The 17,492-nt window shown below is 39.6% G+C and overlaps 1 protein-coding gene across 7 annotated transcripts in view; it reads left to right on the top strand.

Annotated features, from left to right (window-relative positions):
• Window positions 1-17,492, top strand: part of UNC5D (unc-5 netrin receptor D) — a 285,175-nt gene that overhangs the window by 253,999 nt on the left and 13,684 nt on the right. For all 7 annotated transcript variants that reach the window (XM_073325005.2, XM_073325004.2, XM_073325000.2 and 4 more), the window contains 3 exons: window positions 7,219-7,387; window positions 8,768-8,995; window positions 11,963-12,112. In XM_073325005.2, coding sequence (XP_073181106.1) covers window positions 7,219-7,387; window positions 8,768-8,995; window positions 11,963-12,112 — 547 coding nt within the window. The remainder of the gene's footprint in view (window positions 1-7,218; window positions 7,388-8,767; window positions 8,996-11,962; window positions 12,113-17,492) is intronic.

Below are 17,492 nucleotides of genomic sequence, written 5' to 3'. Positions count from 1 at the left end.
GAGCCTGTGGCACGGGGCTGTGTATACACAAGTCTAGTGGCCCATACCTGAATTGCCCACCTTTCTCGAACAATGCTCAGTCTGACTCTAAAGACACTTGGAGGAGAAAATGTATGTATCTGTCTATATTAGGTACTGGTATAGTTTCCATTACCATATTATCTGAGTATATCTGGCCTGTATCACTTAAAATAAAATACCCTGTACAGGTCAGGTCAGCTCCTTAGATTGTGAACTCAGAGCAGGGGCCACTGTTTCTTAAATGTTTGGAAAATTATTAGCAAGTTGTGAGTGCTACCATAAGTAGTAATATACTTAAATACATTTTTACGTGTTTGAAAAAGTGTAAATTAAACTATTGGTGCTAAAGCTGCACTGTTTCCAGAAACACCACCCACATACATCCTTATAGATATCCCAGACTGGAGTAGAATGAATTCAAATGAGGTCAGAGTATGAAGGTAGAGGAGGAAAGGAGCTGATTGAAAAGATTAGAAGAAGAAAAGTGGCGGAGGGAAAATTCCAGGATTCAAGGTTCTATTTGCCTATTTCTCTCTCTGACATTCTGGTTTGATTGCATTCCAACAGAAATGTGATGATTCCATGATAATCAAATGCAGAAACCCACACTGCATGAAAAACTGAATGTATTTCAGATATTCATTGAATTGTTACTTCCTAACCTCCATGTAAGGTATGGACACTGCTTTTCACTGTGTATATAAACTGGCCATTTCAAAATTGATTTGCATGTAGTTTTTAAGCATCTAATTTGTTAAATCAATCAATTCTCCATAAATGTGTGAGAAGACAGATTAATTCAGATTTAGATATAATATGTAACATGCAATATTTCTGTTGACTTGTGTTAATGTAGAACTTTACACTAACTGGGCAAAATTCCTCACCCCCACCACACTGATTGCCCCAAAAACAATAAATCATCACATTTCTGTTGTAAAGGAAACTGTGCATGTGACTGCATATTGCATATATTTTGCTGTTTGTTGAACTTGTCAAAATATTCATTTTTAAATGGATATTTTTAAATAATTCATTGACATCTTTTTTTTTTTTTTTTTAAACCAGTTCTGTTGTTTATATTTAACGGCTTGTGTGTGTGTATATATTTATTTATTTATTTATTTATGTGTCTGAAGTAACACGAAAGTTAGCATTCCTGTCACCCAGAGACTAGATTACCATGGGAAATCCAGATTCAAGGCACAGATCTTGGTCCTCCATGTACAGAGCTGGAGCTCTTTGGCTTCCTTTCTCTAGGCACTATGGTTCATTCAGAGCCAAGATGCCGTCAGCTCTGTTACCTTTACATATCACATTGATTGCTGGTCTGTTTTTAGCCAGTAGCAATCAAATAGAAAAACAGGAGTTCTCAAGCGTAATGCCTCTCCTCTCCTCCTCCACTAACATACCCTGCATCCAACCACACTGAGTTAAAGCAAAGAACCTGCTAGGGCTTGACAGTGCGCACGTCTTTAGCACCACTCCCATCTTTCTGGTTTCAATGCCTTTGCAATGTGTAAGGGGAGAAGAACATCTGGCCTGTAGCCCCTGCTGATGATCTGCCTTCCCACTAGAAGATACGTGTGCAGCCACTTCTACAGCCAACATAAACCATGCTTTTAATGGGCACCAATTCTTCTCTTGGAAGCTAAATCCTCTCCATAACATCCTCACACTGACTTCAAGCCTACAAGCCAAAATCCATTTCAAGATCCAGATCTCCCAGCTCTGTAGCTTGGAGATTGAAATACAGGCTATTAGTTTTTGTAATAGGAAATCTTAAAAACTGTTTCCCCCCAACACACACACACACACACACACATACCCTGTGGGCAATAATTCAAAACATGGCAGCATCAGAGTCAGTGAGAGAGCACTAGGATGGCAGTCACAGGGGATGGGCCGCAAACAAGCAGGCAGAAGTACTGGGAATGACTTGGCTGATTGTACTCACTGGGGTGAATGCTTGGACAATGTAGCTAGGCTTGAAAGGATTAGATTTTTCAGTAAATGTCAGTTAACGTTGATTTCACCAAAAACACATTAACTGATGAAAAAATATTTCCTTCAATAATAATCAAAATGTATAGATAGGTGAAGTAAAAAGTTACTTTAGTATGTAATAGTGTTTGTATATTTTGGCATGTGATATTGGCAGATATCCTTATATCAAAGTAGTTTGTTTAAACTGTTATAGAAGTAACTTTCCATATTGCAATGTCAACTATTAAATCATTATTAACTGACCTCCCCATAATTTCTCGCAATTGTGAAAGTTAAATAGATTAAAAATAAAAAAATTCTTAAGACGTAATTTGGTGCAATGGTGAAAATTACATCAATAAAAATGAAAATATACTTAAAATAAACATTATCAATTGAAATGATTAAAAAAAAGAAATCAATTTCTGCCAAGTCTAAATGTAGCCACTGAGGAAGGCATGCTGGTAAAATAAAATTAAAGGCCAGATCCTCAGCTGTGCTCAATGTCTTTTTCAGGTTGTAAAGAATGTGATAATCACACACCATTGGCTTATTTATGTAGAGTTATTGCAGGGCCTGGAAGATCAGTGGCAAAAAATTACTGTTAAATTTCTCTCTGGGATATCTATGGTTGCTTCCTCTGTAGGTGGGATTTGGGAGTCTACCCACTCCTGGGAGTCATCTTTTCCTTCAACTGTATTTCTTAGGGCCAATTTCTGCCTCACTTCTGATCTGCTTGTGTGTCTGTGCCATTAGAATATGGTGTTCTGTATCAAGACAGTATTTAGCATATTAAAATTACCTTTATACTGCGGATAGGCATGTGGTTCCAAAAGCTGGGCTAGAAAGGTGATCAGACCAGCATTAATCTACCCTACAGCTGTGTTAGAATAAGAGGAAAATATTATGCTGCAGTTATGTACCACAGCATAGAAAGAGATAGAAGAACCACAGGTTTCTTTATTTATGCATTAATATGAGCAGAAACACATTGTGCAATGTTTGAAGACTTGGGAAATGTTGTCCAGTGTAGTGGGCGGAGCCAGGCATTGTGAGTGAGGACTCCAAAGTTCTCTCTTGCTCTACCACAATTAGGCCACAATTCATCATTTCTCTTCACCATGCATAGTTGTTTACAGCAGTACAGACTGGGTGGTAAGATGCTACCAGGTGGGACTAGTAGCACAGTGAACTAACTTTTAATCATTGCCTGGAACCCAGGGTCAACGTTTATACCAATGCAATCAGACTGTTAGCATCAGATTTTGGGTGCCTCTGTTTTTGATGCCCAGTATGAAACACTTTTTTGCTTGATTTCCAGAGGTGCTGAGCTCCGAATGACTTTATTTGGAGTTCTGGGTGCACAGCGCCCCTGGAAAATCAGTGTCGGTACTGGGAAATCAAAACCCGAACCACCCAAAAGTTGAGGCCACCTCTTTCCATTTGAGTCTTAACCTCTCTGTGCCTTCTGTAAAATGGGAAGGAATAACATTTGCCTCATAAGGACTTTGTGAACACTGAATGACGCTTCACAAAGTATTGGATTTCCTCTGGCACCTATCATATGAAGATTACATAGTGTTAATATGAAATCGACAAAATGCAAGTTCATTTCTTTGCCCTAGTAGTTGCTGCTTTGTTTTTTTGTTTTTGTTTTTTAAGTTTCACAGAACTGAGCCCTTATTTTGTAGGGATGTATAAAATAAAAAAATTGTTCCATTTTCAGCAAAAAGATATTCCTTTATTTTTAGAAAGGAAATGACATTTTTCAAATTTTGAAATTTTAGTTTGATGATCAAATTTGATCTTAAAATATGGAAATTCCAAATTTGTAATTGAGATGCCTCCCCCCCCCAAAAAAACCCACAACCAAAAATCCACCATTTCCTCTGAACTGTGCAAAAGGCAGAATATTGTAAAATAAAATAGCCATTTTTTCATGTAGTTTCACAGAGAATAATTTCCTATTTGTGCAGAGCTCCATTGCCTATTTCTCTTTCCTTCACTGGAAATCTGTGAAGCTCTTGATTTTGATGGATTTGGAAGGATTAGATCTGGTTACTGATTTGTTTACTGTGCACCCAAGGGAATTTTAAATACCTGCATCTTGTAATGTTTCCCTTCCCTGCCTTGCTTAATAAATAGCCCTGAAATGCATCAGATTCCTATAATACCTTGCCAGTTATTATAGAAAAGACTCCTGCTATTTGCAGTAAGTGTGAAAGTTCATCTAATTAGTTGATTTCAGTTCATTTGGCATTAAATAATTCCCAGAATTCCCATGTTTGTACAATATGTGCAACGGGGGAAATGACTCTCTGAAAGTAATTAAATTGCTTGTTTCAGAAGAGCTTGTCATTGGTCATTCACACACATCCCTACTATTACTCAGTCAACAATTACACTGAGCCACAGTGACCATGGAAGGCTGCCAGGGACTATTATTGAGGCTATTCTGTTTCAGTGACACGTTACTTCTTCGGGGGGGAGGGGGGGGGGGAGTTTTAGGCCACAGGTGCATTGTCCCAGTCTATTTCACATCATCCTCCGGACAGACGTCTTCCTTTCTTTTTGTGAGAGTGTTTTGTTTTCTTCTTGACACTTAAAAAATGTGACTTATTGGGAATCCTCACCAGTAGCGTGACTAAAACTCTCGATTCACAGCCCCTGAGGGTAAATGTAGTGTTGTTTGCGGCTTAACCTATACTTTGTTCCCACTATGGGAGATGAATTGTCCAACTTTGTGCTGGAGGTAACTTTGGCAAACGCCCTCCTCTCTTCCCCTGCCCCCCATGCACCTGTATTTTGTGCATTTGTCAGCAGCATCCATTTGGCACAGAGGGCAGGAGTTGAAGGACGTGTGCCTGTGTGAGTGAGATAGGAGAGAGATGCACCTACCAAGTTAAATAACTAGGGTTTAACTCACTCTCTGGAAATATGGTATTGTTATCACTTCCTGCAGCAGCATCAAAATGGAGATAAGGAGATAAAATGCACCAGTCGTTCCTGAGTTACAGCAGAGAAGGGAGTAATAATTGAACAACTTACCCAAAATAAATAAATAGCAGTTTGTCTTGAGGGTTTCTAATAATTCCAAGACCATTTCTATGAATTTGCAAGAAACTCAGTGCATCTTTTATGAAAGTTGTTTATGAATGAAGTTTTGTGCTGTAGAGAGGGGTTTCTACACGGTACTCTCAGGTTTATTTATTTCTCTCTGTTTAAATCAGATGTGATTGGTAAAGGGTAGCATTGCTTGCTGCTTGATTTCATTTATTTAATTTTTCAAATGCTTTCTTTATTACTTGGAAAATAAATAAATTGAAATATTTGAGAAAATACTTATTTACTTTCATAGTAGTGAATTATTTGTGAACCATTCATGATTCTTGAAAAAATGTAGTAATCACAAGCATAATTAAAGTACTTTAGATGAATACATTTTGAGACTCTGGGTTGTTTCTGAACCATTCATTTGGAATACTTGCTATGACGTTAATCCAGCAAAACCCTTAAGCATATGCTTATTTTTAAATTCAGTGGGACTACTGACATATGGAACATTAAGCTTGTGCTTAAATGCTTTACTGAAGCTGGGCCTATTTGTGTTGTGTTATTGGTGATCAAAGCCACTTGGTGGTGGTGGGTTTCTGCTCCCTGGTTGGATGACAGACTTTATACAGAGGAGAATGGCAGACGTACCGAATTATGCGCTTCTTGCTTGACTTTTTAGATAAACAAATGTAACGATTTCTCAACTCTGGGGATTCGTGAACAATTATTATTATGACTCTTGTAACAGCAGAGCAGAATCAGCCTATTTATTTGTGAATATATTTATATACCCAGTTTTTTTCCATTTAGGCTTGATCCTTCAAACACTTGAGCACATATCTAAGTTTATTCATGTGAGTAGTCTAATTGACATTACTTAGATTGTCAACTGTTTGGGGGCAGGGACCCTCCTTTTGTTCTGTGTTTGTACAGTGGTCATTGACCAGGGCTCCTGTGTGCTTCAATGATATAAATAATAATAAAAATCATGAGTAAGGTTATGCACATGCCAATTCTTTCCTGACTTATGTCTGTGCAGCGTCACTGTCTTCAGTTCAATAGGCAGATTTTGGCCAGCAGTTATGATAACATTAGTAATAAAAACACAATCCACAAGTTTCAGAGTAGCAGCCGTGTTAGTCTGTATTCGCAAAAATAAAAGGAGGACTTGTGGCACCTTAGAGACTAACAAATTTATTGATGATAAGCTTTCGTGAGCTACAGTTTTTTCCACTGAATGCATCTGATGAAGTGAGCTGTAGCTCACGAAAGCTTATGCTCAATAAATTTGTTAGTCTCTAAGGTGCCACAAGTCCTCCTTTTCTTTTTACAATCCACAAGGTTGAGACATGGACCCAAAATATAGTCCTCAGATAAAATAAAGACAGGGCATAACATTTAAACAATATCATTTTTGTCTAAAAATTGTATTGGACCCTTTCTATCACTTCAATGTCATTGTTTTGCATATGTGTTTACAATACAGAAAGTGAGGGAAAATTGATTTGTGTGGGATGGAGGTTAAATTTAGCTCTGAATGGATGAGCAGGGAAAGAGATTCGTATCAGATACTGTAAATTTATAACTTAATGTCTGCTATCTCTCTATTACCTATTTTGTTCTATTGGCAGAATATAAATGTGTTCTCAAACCAGGGAAATCATACTCAATCTGAGAAAATTTGAGAGAGGCTGTATTTTTACACCATAATTTGTTTATCTTTACTACTATGAAAATATTGTTGATGACAAGAAAAGAATTAGATGGTGATATTGCCAGCTGGTGCATAAAATAGGCCTTACTTACATAGAGTAATATTAATGTTGTATTTGATTTATTCAAATAGAAAAGTACTTAAAGAAACAAAATCCTGAACTGACCAGTGGAGGATAGCTTATATGTGACCTAATAAGTGTCTTTCATATCCAGCTTCAGATTCTATACTGAAATTAGCACAGCAGTTGGCTTTCCATTTTGTCTATGTGGCAGATGGATGAGGCACTCAGATTTTGGCTACAAGTATTTTAAATATTTGTGTATTGCAGTTAACAGAAATCAATTCCATTTTGATAAAAAAAAATGCTAGAAAAGTTTTCATTCCTTTTAAAAAATACTTTGAGATTTTTTTTTCCTTCTAATATTTATTGACACATGAAGTCTACAGCCAGAAGGCACAGAAGTTCTTCTTGGTCCAGAAGTCACATGTGGCCCTCTAGATGTGACTGTCACCACTCCTTTTGCCTTGACTATACCGCATTGCGCAGAAGTAAATTCTGAACATTGGAATATTCACTTGAAAAAAAGAACACAACAAGGAAAATGGGAGGTAAGTTTAAACTGCCCCTTTCCAAAGGCCCTACTGGCGCCAAAAATATAAGATACAACCATCCAGGCTGAACTTAGAGCTAGTCAAATGGGGATGGTGGGAAGAGATGAATCCAGATGTTTTTAAAATCATTTTCCCCCCACTGCAATTCAAAACTGATGAAAAATGTCACTGCATTTTATGATCTTGTCCCTGTCATATGATTTAGGTTTAGCTTAAGTGAGCTGTAGCTCATGAAAGCTTATGCTCAAATAAATTTTAGTCTCCAAGGTGCCACAAGTACTCCTCTTCTTATGACAGGTAAAGTTTTGCCCAACTGTTGTTTGCTGTTTCTAAGCCATTAAGAAATTCAAGTAGGTCTAAACTCTGCTAGGAGACCCACCCATAGCTAAACCTGACCAGCTGGGCAAAACTTTACCATGATGGAAAGAAAGGTAAGGAATTCCTTAAGAACCAAAGCATGAAGTTTAATATTTTTACATTTCTAGACTAGTCTTCTACATATTTCATGCCATTTTATATTCCATTTAATTGGTTGCCTCATTGGATTAACCTGTGTCAGTAATGTGTACGGGTTTATTACATGCTGCATAAAGTAGTTTCCATTTTCAGTTCAAAAGCTTTCAAAGTATCAGTCAATTCAATTGAGTCTTCCCATTTTTCCTCACGCTGTGGGAAAGCCCAACAGTAAAACCATCCATGACTTTCTTAACCTTCTCTGCCTGCCCCTCCCCAAGGATTTTTTCCTATTTGTTGCACTTCTCTGCCTCATTTCAAGTTCAGCATAGTTCTTCTATACTTGATGCTGTTGCATTCAGTACTCGGTCAGTTTCATCAGCACTGGTTGCCAGTATTCAAGGACTATTGAGGAAAAATGAAATATTGCAGTGCAAATTCCCCAAACCATTTATCTAATGACAATACAACATGGCAAAAGAGTACGTGAAGACAAAACGTTGTATTTTTTTTTTTTTTGGATCAGAATAAACATTATCTTGATAGTTGCTATAAGAGGATGTTAGCTGCGGACTGTTTTTCAAGGTTTGCTTATTGACTTCCTTCTTCAAGGTAATTTCTTAACCTGACATTAGGAAAAATTAGCTAGAAATCCAAGAACACTTAAGAAGATGTTAAAATTGCTTCTGCATCATTATTATTACTACGTTCTGCACACAATGGATTCTGCACGCAGCCATAAGTGCTGGTGCTGACTCAGGGCTAGACTGCGAATACTTGAATGAGTAAAGTCTATGCGATCTTGGCCACAAAGTATTTTATGTTTCAAACAAATTAGAAAAAAATGAAAAGAAACTAACAGAAATGTCCCGGCACCTGTTCTAAAAAGCCTTCTGATTTTGAAATATGATTTTCATTACATAGGAAGTGATGTCCATGGAAGAGGAAACTACTTCCTGCTACTGCCTGTTGGATCCTTATGCCTGTCACATTCTCTTAGACCGCTTTGGAACTTACGCGCTCGCTGGGGAGCCCATCTCTGACTGCGCGGTTAAGCAGCTGAAAGTGGCAGTGTTTGGCTGCATGTCTTGCAATTCGCTGGATTACAGTCTGAGAGTGTACTGTATGGACAACACCCCTTGTGCATTTCAGGTAAATTATTTTAACTCGTGAATTTTATTGTAGTTATTTTTCTACAGAATTGTTGTTTATTATTTGTGTTACTGTAGCACCTTAAAGCCCTCGTCATGGCCGTTGTGCTCGGCCCCACACAAACATAGAACAAAAAGATGGTTCCTGCCCCATGGAGCTTTATGCTGCCACTCATCATATGTGATTTAGTTCACTTTGCGAGGTCACTGGACTGGAACTCTGGAGACCAGGACGCTACTCCTGGCCCATCCACTGACCTGCAGTGTGTCTTTGCTCCAAAGCACTTAAAGTGTGGGAGAGGAAACAGAGGCACAGAGACATGAAGTGATTTGCCCAGAGACCTTCTTTCATTATGCATTTGCACTGCACCAAGTACAATGGGGTGTTACTGTGATACAGATACTAAAATATCAGCCACTTATCCTGTGATGTGTCATATTTATCAGGGTTATTAACCTTTACGTTCTCATTAGTCATGTCTCCCTTTTTTTGAATTGCAGCAAGAATTGGTCGGTGTTTTTTGACCCTTTCCATAAGAGTTGCACAATAATTGTGCATAGTATCTTTTAAAACCCTCAAATGGAACCCTGTGGTAGTTAATCAAAATTAATACAATTTTTTTTTCACATGGTGTTTCTGTAAAAATTGCCTTATTTGGAGTTTGCCGTGGCTGCAGCTGGAATAAAGCACGTGTCTTTCGGGAATAGAGATGAAGACAGTTGAGACAGCTAATTTTTTTTCCCCATTCCTATTTTACCTCACAGAAGCATGGTGCTCTTAACAAAGCACGCTCTCGTACAGTTCCGTTTTTAACAAAAGAAAAGCTAGTGGTAGCTAGAGAAGTGTGGTAGCTGTGCACTCACTGCTGAAAGATGGATGGTACGTACCACTAATGTCTAGTAATATTTGTCTTGGTAAATCTGGGTGAAATTTTAAGGCCCCAGTTCGGATCTTGCATACAAAGGCACATAGACGCACCCCTAACTTGCACTGGGTCAGAAACCGAGCGGGTATAAATCTGTGTAGTCCACTGACTTCAACGGAGCTACAAGAATGTTAATTGGCTACGGAGTCTGTCCCATTGTTGTGTGCATGTATGCCGTAATAAAGAATGTTCAAAACAGTAATACTACAGGGCTTCAAAGCACTTTAGCAAACAGAAATTCCAGAAACCAGTATTCTGCAACAGAGGAACTGTGAAAATGGCACATATGGGAAAACCAGAAACAAGTTTGTCTTATCCAGAGCAAAAGCAACCTACTACTGTTTTTTTCAGATTCATTCTTATAGCGTACTATTCTCCTGCTGAATGATTCATCCAGCCTGCACTTTATTGAAAGAAAACAAACAAAAAAGCTTGATTTATTTGGACCATTTTGGGTCAAAAATTGCTGCTGCATTCAGAAAAAAACAATGAAGAAGACTAGAGGCTAGTCTTAGAAGACTATTTTCCTTAATGTTAATGAAAATAAATGAATAAGACACGTCTATTTATACTTTAGATTTTGATGTTTTTAGAATAATTACCCTTTTTTTCCACTTATAGAAACCAGCACACGTTGTCTGTACATAAGACTATTATATGTTTATGAAATTCTATTTTCTCTATAAATATCCTATGTCAGTTCAGTGCCAGCTTCCTTTTAAATATAGAAATTGAGTAATTATCAGATAAAACATCAGCAATAGATAAATAGAAGTGCTGGTCTGAGTCTGGACTACTGGGTTCTGTTGCTCGTTTGCAGTACAAGCCTACATGCCTCTATTTGTCCATTTGTAAAATGAGGATATTGCTTCACTTAACATAGGTGTTTTTAGCAAAAACAACCAGGAGTCTTTGTGGCACCTTAGAGACTAACAAATTTATTTGGGCATAAGCTTTCGTGGGCTAAAACCCACTTCATCAGATGCATGGAGTGGAACATACAGTAGGGAGGTATAATAACTCCTTGGGGCAGTAGTAGTCTCTCTTTGTACCTCAGATGGTGCCAAGAGTATCATCAACACTAAAGGCTACATCATGGAGTAACCGCAAGCCTTGAGTAAGGTTGCACTGCTCCAGGGACCAAATTGTGACTGTGTCGAGATTCAATCTCTGATTTCCCCCTTCTGCTAGCAGGGAAGTAAACTGTGCCAGCACTTTTCCATGCACAATTCACTTCCCCCTACACTCTGCCTGAGCTGCTCTGGCCAGCATGTGGGGGACAGAGTAAATGCTCCCCCCACTGGATGAGGAGTGGCAGCCATGCGATGACTCTGATCTGGGCAGTCTCCACAGGTGCACCCTTCTCTTCTCCTTGGGTCACAATTTAGCCCTGTACAAATAATAATAGCAGTGTAGGGGACTGACATATAGGAAAAGGTCCCAGCCAGCCCAGTCCAGATGTATGATGCTGCAGCTTTGACAGGACCCAAACCAAAGGAATCATCAGATGTTTCCCCTCTGCTATTCTTTGACATGTGTTATTCTTTCTGTAGAACATGGATGCATGTGGTACTTGACACATGGGGTGCAATCCTTGTCCCACTCAATTCAATGGCAAAACTCCCAGGGCCCGATTTATAAAGGTATTTAGGTGCCTAAAGATGCAGATAGGAACCCAGTGGCAATTTCAAAAGTACCTAGGTACCTGACTTCCATTGATTTCTGTGTGAAACAGGTTGATGTGCTCAATCCAAATCCTGGGGGACTGGCATCCAGGTCACAAAAGCCACCATCCAAGCAGGGAAAAAAGGACTGATAGAGGCACAGGGACCGAATTCCCCCTTCTCCACTGTCAAAGTGTGGTCCCTACATATCCGTGCCAACTCACCTTATCAGGGCCATGCAGCACTATGGATTCATTTTCCAGGGCTGTCTGTCTGGCACCTTTAACGAGCATGCACGTGTGTTAATATTGATATTTTCAACAGTAAAGACCCAGTAAGCCTCATCTTTGTTTTGTTTTTTCTTCCCGCCTCCTGTAGGAAGTGGTTTCAGGTGAAAGACAACAAGGAGGACAGTTGCTGGAGGAACCTAAGTTGCTGCATTTCAAAGGGAATACCTTTAGTCTTCAGATCTCTGTTCTTGATATCCCCCCTTTCCTCTGGAGAATTAAACCATTTACTGCATGTCAGGTACTTGTCAATATTCTACTTTTTCTTTTAAATTCAGAGGCAGTATGAGTTTTTACCAGTAAAAGCAGAATGCAGGCAAGGCAGCTGCCTCTTTTATTTTGTTTTCGAAAGAAAAGCGTGGATTTAATCTCTGAGCAGCCAACAAAAAATGCAACGATGATCGTGAGAAATGAGGAATGAAACATGTCATGGAAAGCACAGTGGTTGTAAATCTCTCTCAGCTTACAGAAACGTGCTTTTATTTCCCCCCACGTTGCATTTGGCCCCAACTAACTCCCTACGTTCAGGCTCAACATCATCATTCCCGTTAAGAGCAGGTTTTCGATATCAGTAATTGAGTTGTCATTCCTGGACTTAATGCAAACAGTGAATGATCAGCTGAAATGGAGTGCATGTCTGCATGCATTTGACTGTCATGGGTTCAAACCATAGCATGTCTCCATTTAGGCTTAGAAATGATAGAGCAGCAAGTTCTCCTGCCTGTGATGCATTAATTAAAGAGGCTGTCTAAGATGGGAAGAGCCTATCAAATGCATTCGTCCCTGAAAATTGTAAGCAATCCATTGGCACAAAGTGTGTGAAAATAAAAGAGAGGAGCTTAATTAGTATGTCATTTCACATACCCTGCAAACAAGTAGGCAGAGAAGAGGAAAGCAGGGTCTCTTGTGATCTCTGGGCAAAAGTAGCCCTAAACGTATAAGCAGATTGTCCTAAATATCAGTGAAACTGAGCCAGAATGCATGCCCTATGCTAGAAATACAGATAATAGAGCACGAAGGTAATTTATGCCACGTAATTTCAGTGGAGGAGGAAAGAGAATGTTTACCCACAACCTGCTCTGAAGAAGTATCAAAGTATCTTGTTCTATTACATTTGTTTATTTTACAGTTTACAAAACAAACCTATCATAATCTATAGGCACACCTCCCACTTGTGTTAAACACACATTAAAATCTGTAGTTCTATGTGCATTACTAAGCTTTTCTGCTAATCACAGTTTAGGGTTTGCTTACCCATAGACAAAGGCCACTACAGAGTTCAGTTAATATCAAATCTACATCACCTCCTGATTAACCCGTCCCAGAGAGTAAAAACCTTGCAGTACAATCAAGAGTGATTCAAGGCACCATTAGAAATATCCTGCTTACAGAAGACTCTTCTAATAAAGGTGGAATGCAGTTGCACACAATACATTTGGGGTACTTTGTGCTGGTCTCTTCAGATTGCTTTAGTAAGAGAGGGTGGAGTGTCTTTCACAGGTTCCACTATAAAGAATTAGTATCATTTAAATGTCCAGTGTATACAAGAGCAGATCTCATAGTGACACTGGTGTGGCTTAAATGAATTTGCACACCCTGGCACCTACAGCAAAGCCAACACATTACAATGGAGAGAATTCAGTCCCCATTGTCACACCTAGTGCAGCAAAACAACTCATTTCAACAACGTTAGTGGTAGATAATGCTACTGTTCAGAGGGATGTATGTTCCCATACTCCTATACTGAGCAGTCAGTGCAAATGCTTGTAGTTTCAATGTTCACAGAATTCTACATTTTAGCACTGACGTGGCTTATTGCGTGGACATCTGCAGGGGGGGGCTGCAGTTACGTAAGAGAGAAGGAATCAGCCATTTAATTTTAGACTGGACGATAAAGTCTAGCCAGGGAAGGATAATCTGGATGACCCACTGGGATCTTTCCAACTCTCTTCCCCATGTTTCTGTGTATTTCAAGACTTTGGTGAGAGTTATTTCTGGTTGTTTATTTCTACAGAATGATGTCTTTAGGACATTATCTCCTTGCTGGATGTGAGTATGTGCAAAGTGGTGAGAGTTACTTGGAGGCCCCAAAGCATTTTGTGTGTGGTTCAGCACTTTCTCGAATGCCATGTACAATTTCTATGAATAAATACATTGTTTATGGTGTGTTAAACCTAGGTATGTGTGTACTCTGCTGGCAAGCAATATTCTGGCGCTTCCAAGCCAAATTGAGCTGCAGGGTGCTGTTAAAATAAGTCCCGATAGCCATGCAAATTTCTCCATATTTATCTTTATGGGTTGTAAGGGCCTCACTTCGCTGGATCTAATGCGAGTGGCACCCTCCAAAATAACTATTAAATGTATTGCTGAGAGATAAAAATATCAGATGAGGGAGCCATATCCCAGATAGCAGCATTTAAGTAATAAGTGCTATGTCTCTCTAAGAAGAGCGCAGACTGGGATGGATGGGATCAGGAACCTGCAGAATTTTACATGTAGTGCTCAGATTAAACCACTCTTGCCGCTCTGGCGGCGAACAAAAATATCTGCAAAATCTTTGTCATTGAAATGGATTTGACAGGATGATACTGAAGCCAAATAAATATTTGCATTTTATAATTGTATGTAATTTGAACGACTTGGATGGCTGAGAAATAATTATTATTATTTTTTAATAGGAACTGCAGCACAATTTGCACTAACTTCATATTCTCTGCTCAGTGAAACGTGGTCTGTGATGAATCTTTAGATCATCTGACAGCTTAGATTTGGGCCCTGCGTGAACAAATAAATGTCACCAATTTCTGTCCTCTAAAAGCCCAAGCCCTAAGATCTGTTTCTCCAGGGTTCTGCAAATTTCTCTCCAATGTTGACTCCCTTTTTATTTCATGTCCCACCCTCAACATTTTCCCCCCAACCAAGGAGGACTGAAAGAGGCTCATGTTGACAGCACTCAGTGCGTGCTTGACACTTTACAGAGCTATTAAAAGACCCTGTCCCAAGGAACTTACAATCTTTGTAGATGTGACCCAACAAGGGGAAGGTAACGGACTTTGTGGAAGAGGAGGATGACTGCTGTTGATACCTCAGATACGGATTATAAAATCTTATACTTCAGGCCATAAACCAATCTCTTACATCAGAGACCAGCATGAGGCATACTGTGGGAAGTATATTATCCCATGTTGGCCTCCTGCGGGTTTTTACACACAAGTAAGTCTATAAATGCTACATTTAGCGCTCCAAATGAAAGCAAAGATGATTACTCTGGAAAAATCTCATTACAGTTGCTCCATTTTTAATATTTTTCTAATGTTTTCTTTATCACCATTGGTATCTTGCTACTGACTCAGGAGCTAAATGTAGCACTGGATAGATGGACCTAGGGCAGATCCAGACTGGCAATTCCCATGTTCCTAACTTGCAGATAATTGGGTTTGGTGTGTGCATCTTGATTGTTCCATTCAATTTTGTGTGTGTGTGTGTGTGTGTGTGTGTGTGTGTGAGTGAGTGAGAGAGAGAAATAATTCAGTTCTTGGAGAGCACGTGGCAAAGTTGGAAGAGATTTGAATGATGACCCAGTGGTGGCTTCATAAGCAGCAGACAGGGATTTTGTTCCTTGCAGAATGGGCAGTATGCAAGAGGCTTGGAAGTGGGAGTGAGATAAGGCGCATGTCCATGCCATACTTAGCACCCAGACAGAGCAGCGCACAGCTCCTGTCAGGCAAAAAAGGCACCCGATTCCTGCCTAATGATGAGATCCCAATGCAGCATGGTCTGGGAGTGCTGAAAACTGTGCCCCGTCTCCCTTATGGTAGCTTTTGTGATGCCCTAAGACCACCAGGTTTGCCTAGACTGTGGCTGCTTTAACTTGTGTTTTGCAACAGTCACCTGCACAACTGCCTGGAAAACAGGATGTTGAACCTGAATCAGAAAATATAGAGACGGGGCAGTATGTATATGGGCACTCAGGTCCGCCCACTTGAAATTCAGAGGAAGGAGGAACCCGTATCCGGGTTTCCAGTTTAGAAAATCTTTCTATCAAGTAACCGAATGCCATGGCACTGTGTCATAATCAAGTGTCACCCCACGGTGCACTGCCAGCAAGCACACTGATGCGAGATCCCTCTCTCTGTATTAGGGAGAAGGAGGTGAGCTGATTGTGTTGCTTTTTGTCTTTGCGGTGGCAGGAGGCGCAAAGCCTGTGGTAGGATGCTTTTTACAAATTGTGAATCGAAAGGAAAAGCAGTAGAGGTTAATCCCACAAAAGATCCAACAGTATCAGGGGGAGCGTTCTCCTGTAATATACCAGCTGCATTTGGTCATGTCGGCTATCACACAGAAGCAGACACTTAAAGCTTGGGCTCCCTCCCACCACTTTCACAAATGATAGGGAAACCCCTCTAGACGGTGAGTGTCAGATCAGGATAAAGCTCAGACAAACAAGGTATGAAGCCAGACAGCCATCTTCCTTAAGTAAAAAGCAGCTGTTTTTCCCAGCACCTTCTGTGTCTTGGAGGATCCAGAGCCTGTCTCCTGATAGGAGATGATTTACATTCTCTCCATCTGCTAGGAGCCTAATTATAATGGGGAATCAAACTAAAAGTGTTTCCACAACACTCATAACTTCACAATACTTTGTCCTCTTGTATTACTTTTCACATAATTCTTCTCAGCTCAGTGAGTTCCCACATGAGTCCCTCTCCACTCCAAATGAAAGCAAAGATGATTACTCTGGAAAAAATCTAATTACAGTTGCTCCATTTTTAATATTTTTTTAATGTTTTCTTTATCACCATTGGTATCTTGCTACTGCTACGGACTCAGGAGCTAAAGATAGCTCTTCTAATTACTACTTAGTGCATCATTTTGTGTAAACCCTGACAGTCTTGAGAAGATGCAGAGTTAGCTGCATTTCAGGGGTGAGTAAAATGATCTCTAATCTGTATTAGCCTTCAGAAAGGCGCAATGATATTTTTGTTTGGAAAGTGAATTGACGTCTCCAATGGAAGCGGGCGGTAGATGTACAAAGTATCATCGTATAATTAGTTTCATAGGGGATATAGGTTTCTGTGAGTGCGCCGAGTCTTATCTACTGATGAAAAAGGGGCTCCCCTTGGATAGAACTGGTGTAGAAAAGGGAGGTAAGGAAGAGTAGCTCATGTGTTTTCCACTGAAATGAAATATTAAAGGTCACACTTTATGTTAAGGATCAATTTATAATTAGCTTATAAGAGGGTTAATACATGATTTAATGAGGATTAAATTATAAACACTTGATTAGAGTCCAGCAGCTAAATGGTTACTTATAGTCATCTATAACATCTTCTACTGATGTGAGAACCCTCTTTGTGTATTAGGGAGAAGGAGGTGAGCTGATTGTGTTGCTTTTTGTCTTTGTAATGGCAGGAGGCGCAAAGCCTATGGTAGGATGGAAAACCTGTCTTCTGAAAGGAGACTCAAGGAGCTTGGTTTGTTTAGCCTAACCGAAAGAAGGCTGAGGGGAGATATGACTGCTCTCTACAAATACATCAGAGGGATAAATACCAGAGAGGGAGAGGAATTATTTAAGCTCACTACCAATGTGGACACGAGAACGAATGGATATAAACTGGCCATCG

The sequence above is a fragment of the Lepidochelys kempii genome, chromosome 26, assembly GCF_965140285.1.
Source record: "Lepidochelys kempii isolate rLepKem1 chromosome 26, rLepKem1.hap1, whole genome shotgun sequence".
NCBI lineage: Eukaryota > Metazoa > Chordata > Testudines > Cheloniidae > Lepidochelys > Lepidochelys kempii.
This window is presented reverse-complemented; position numbering and strand designations above follow the sequence as displayed.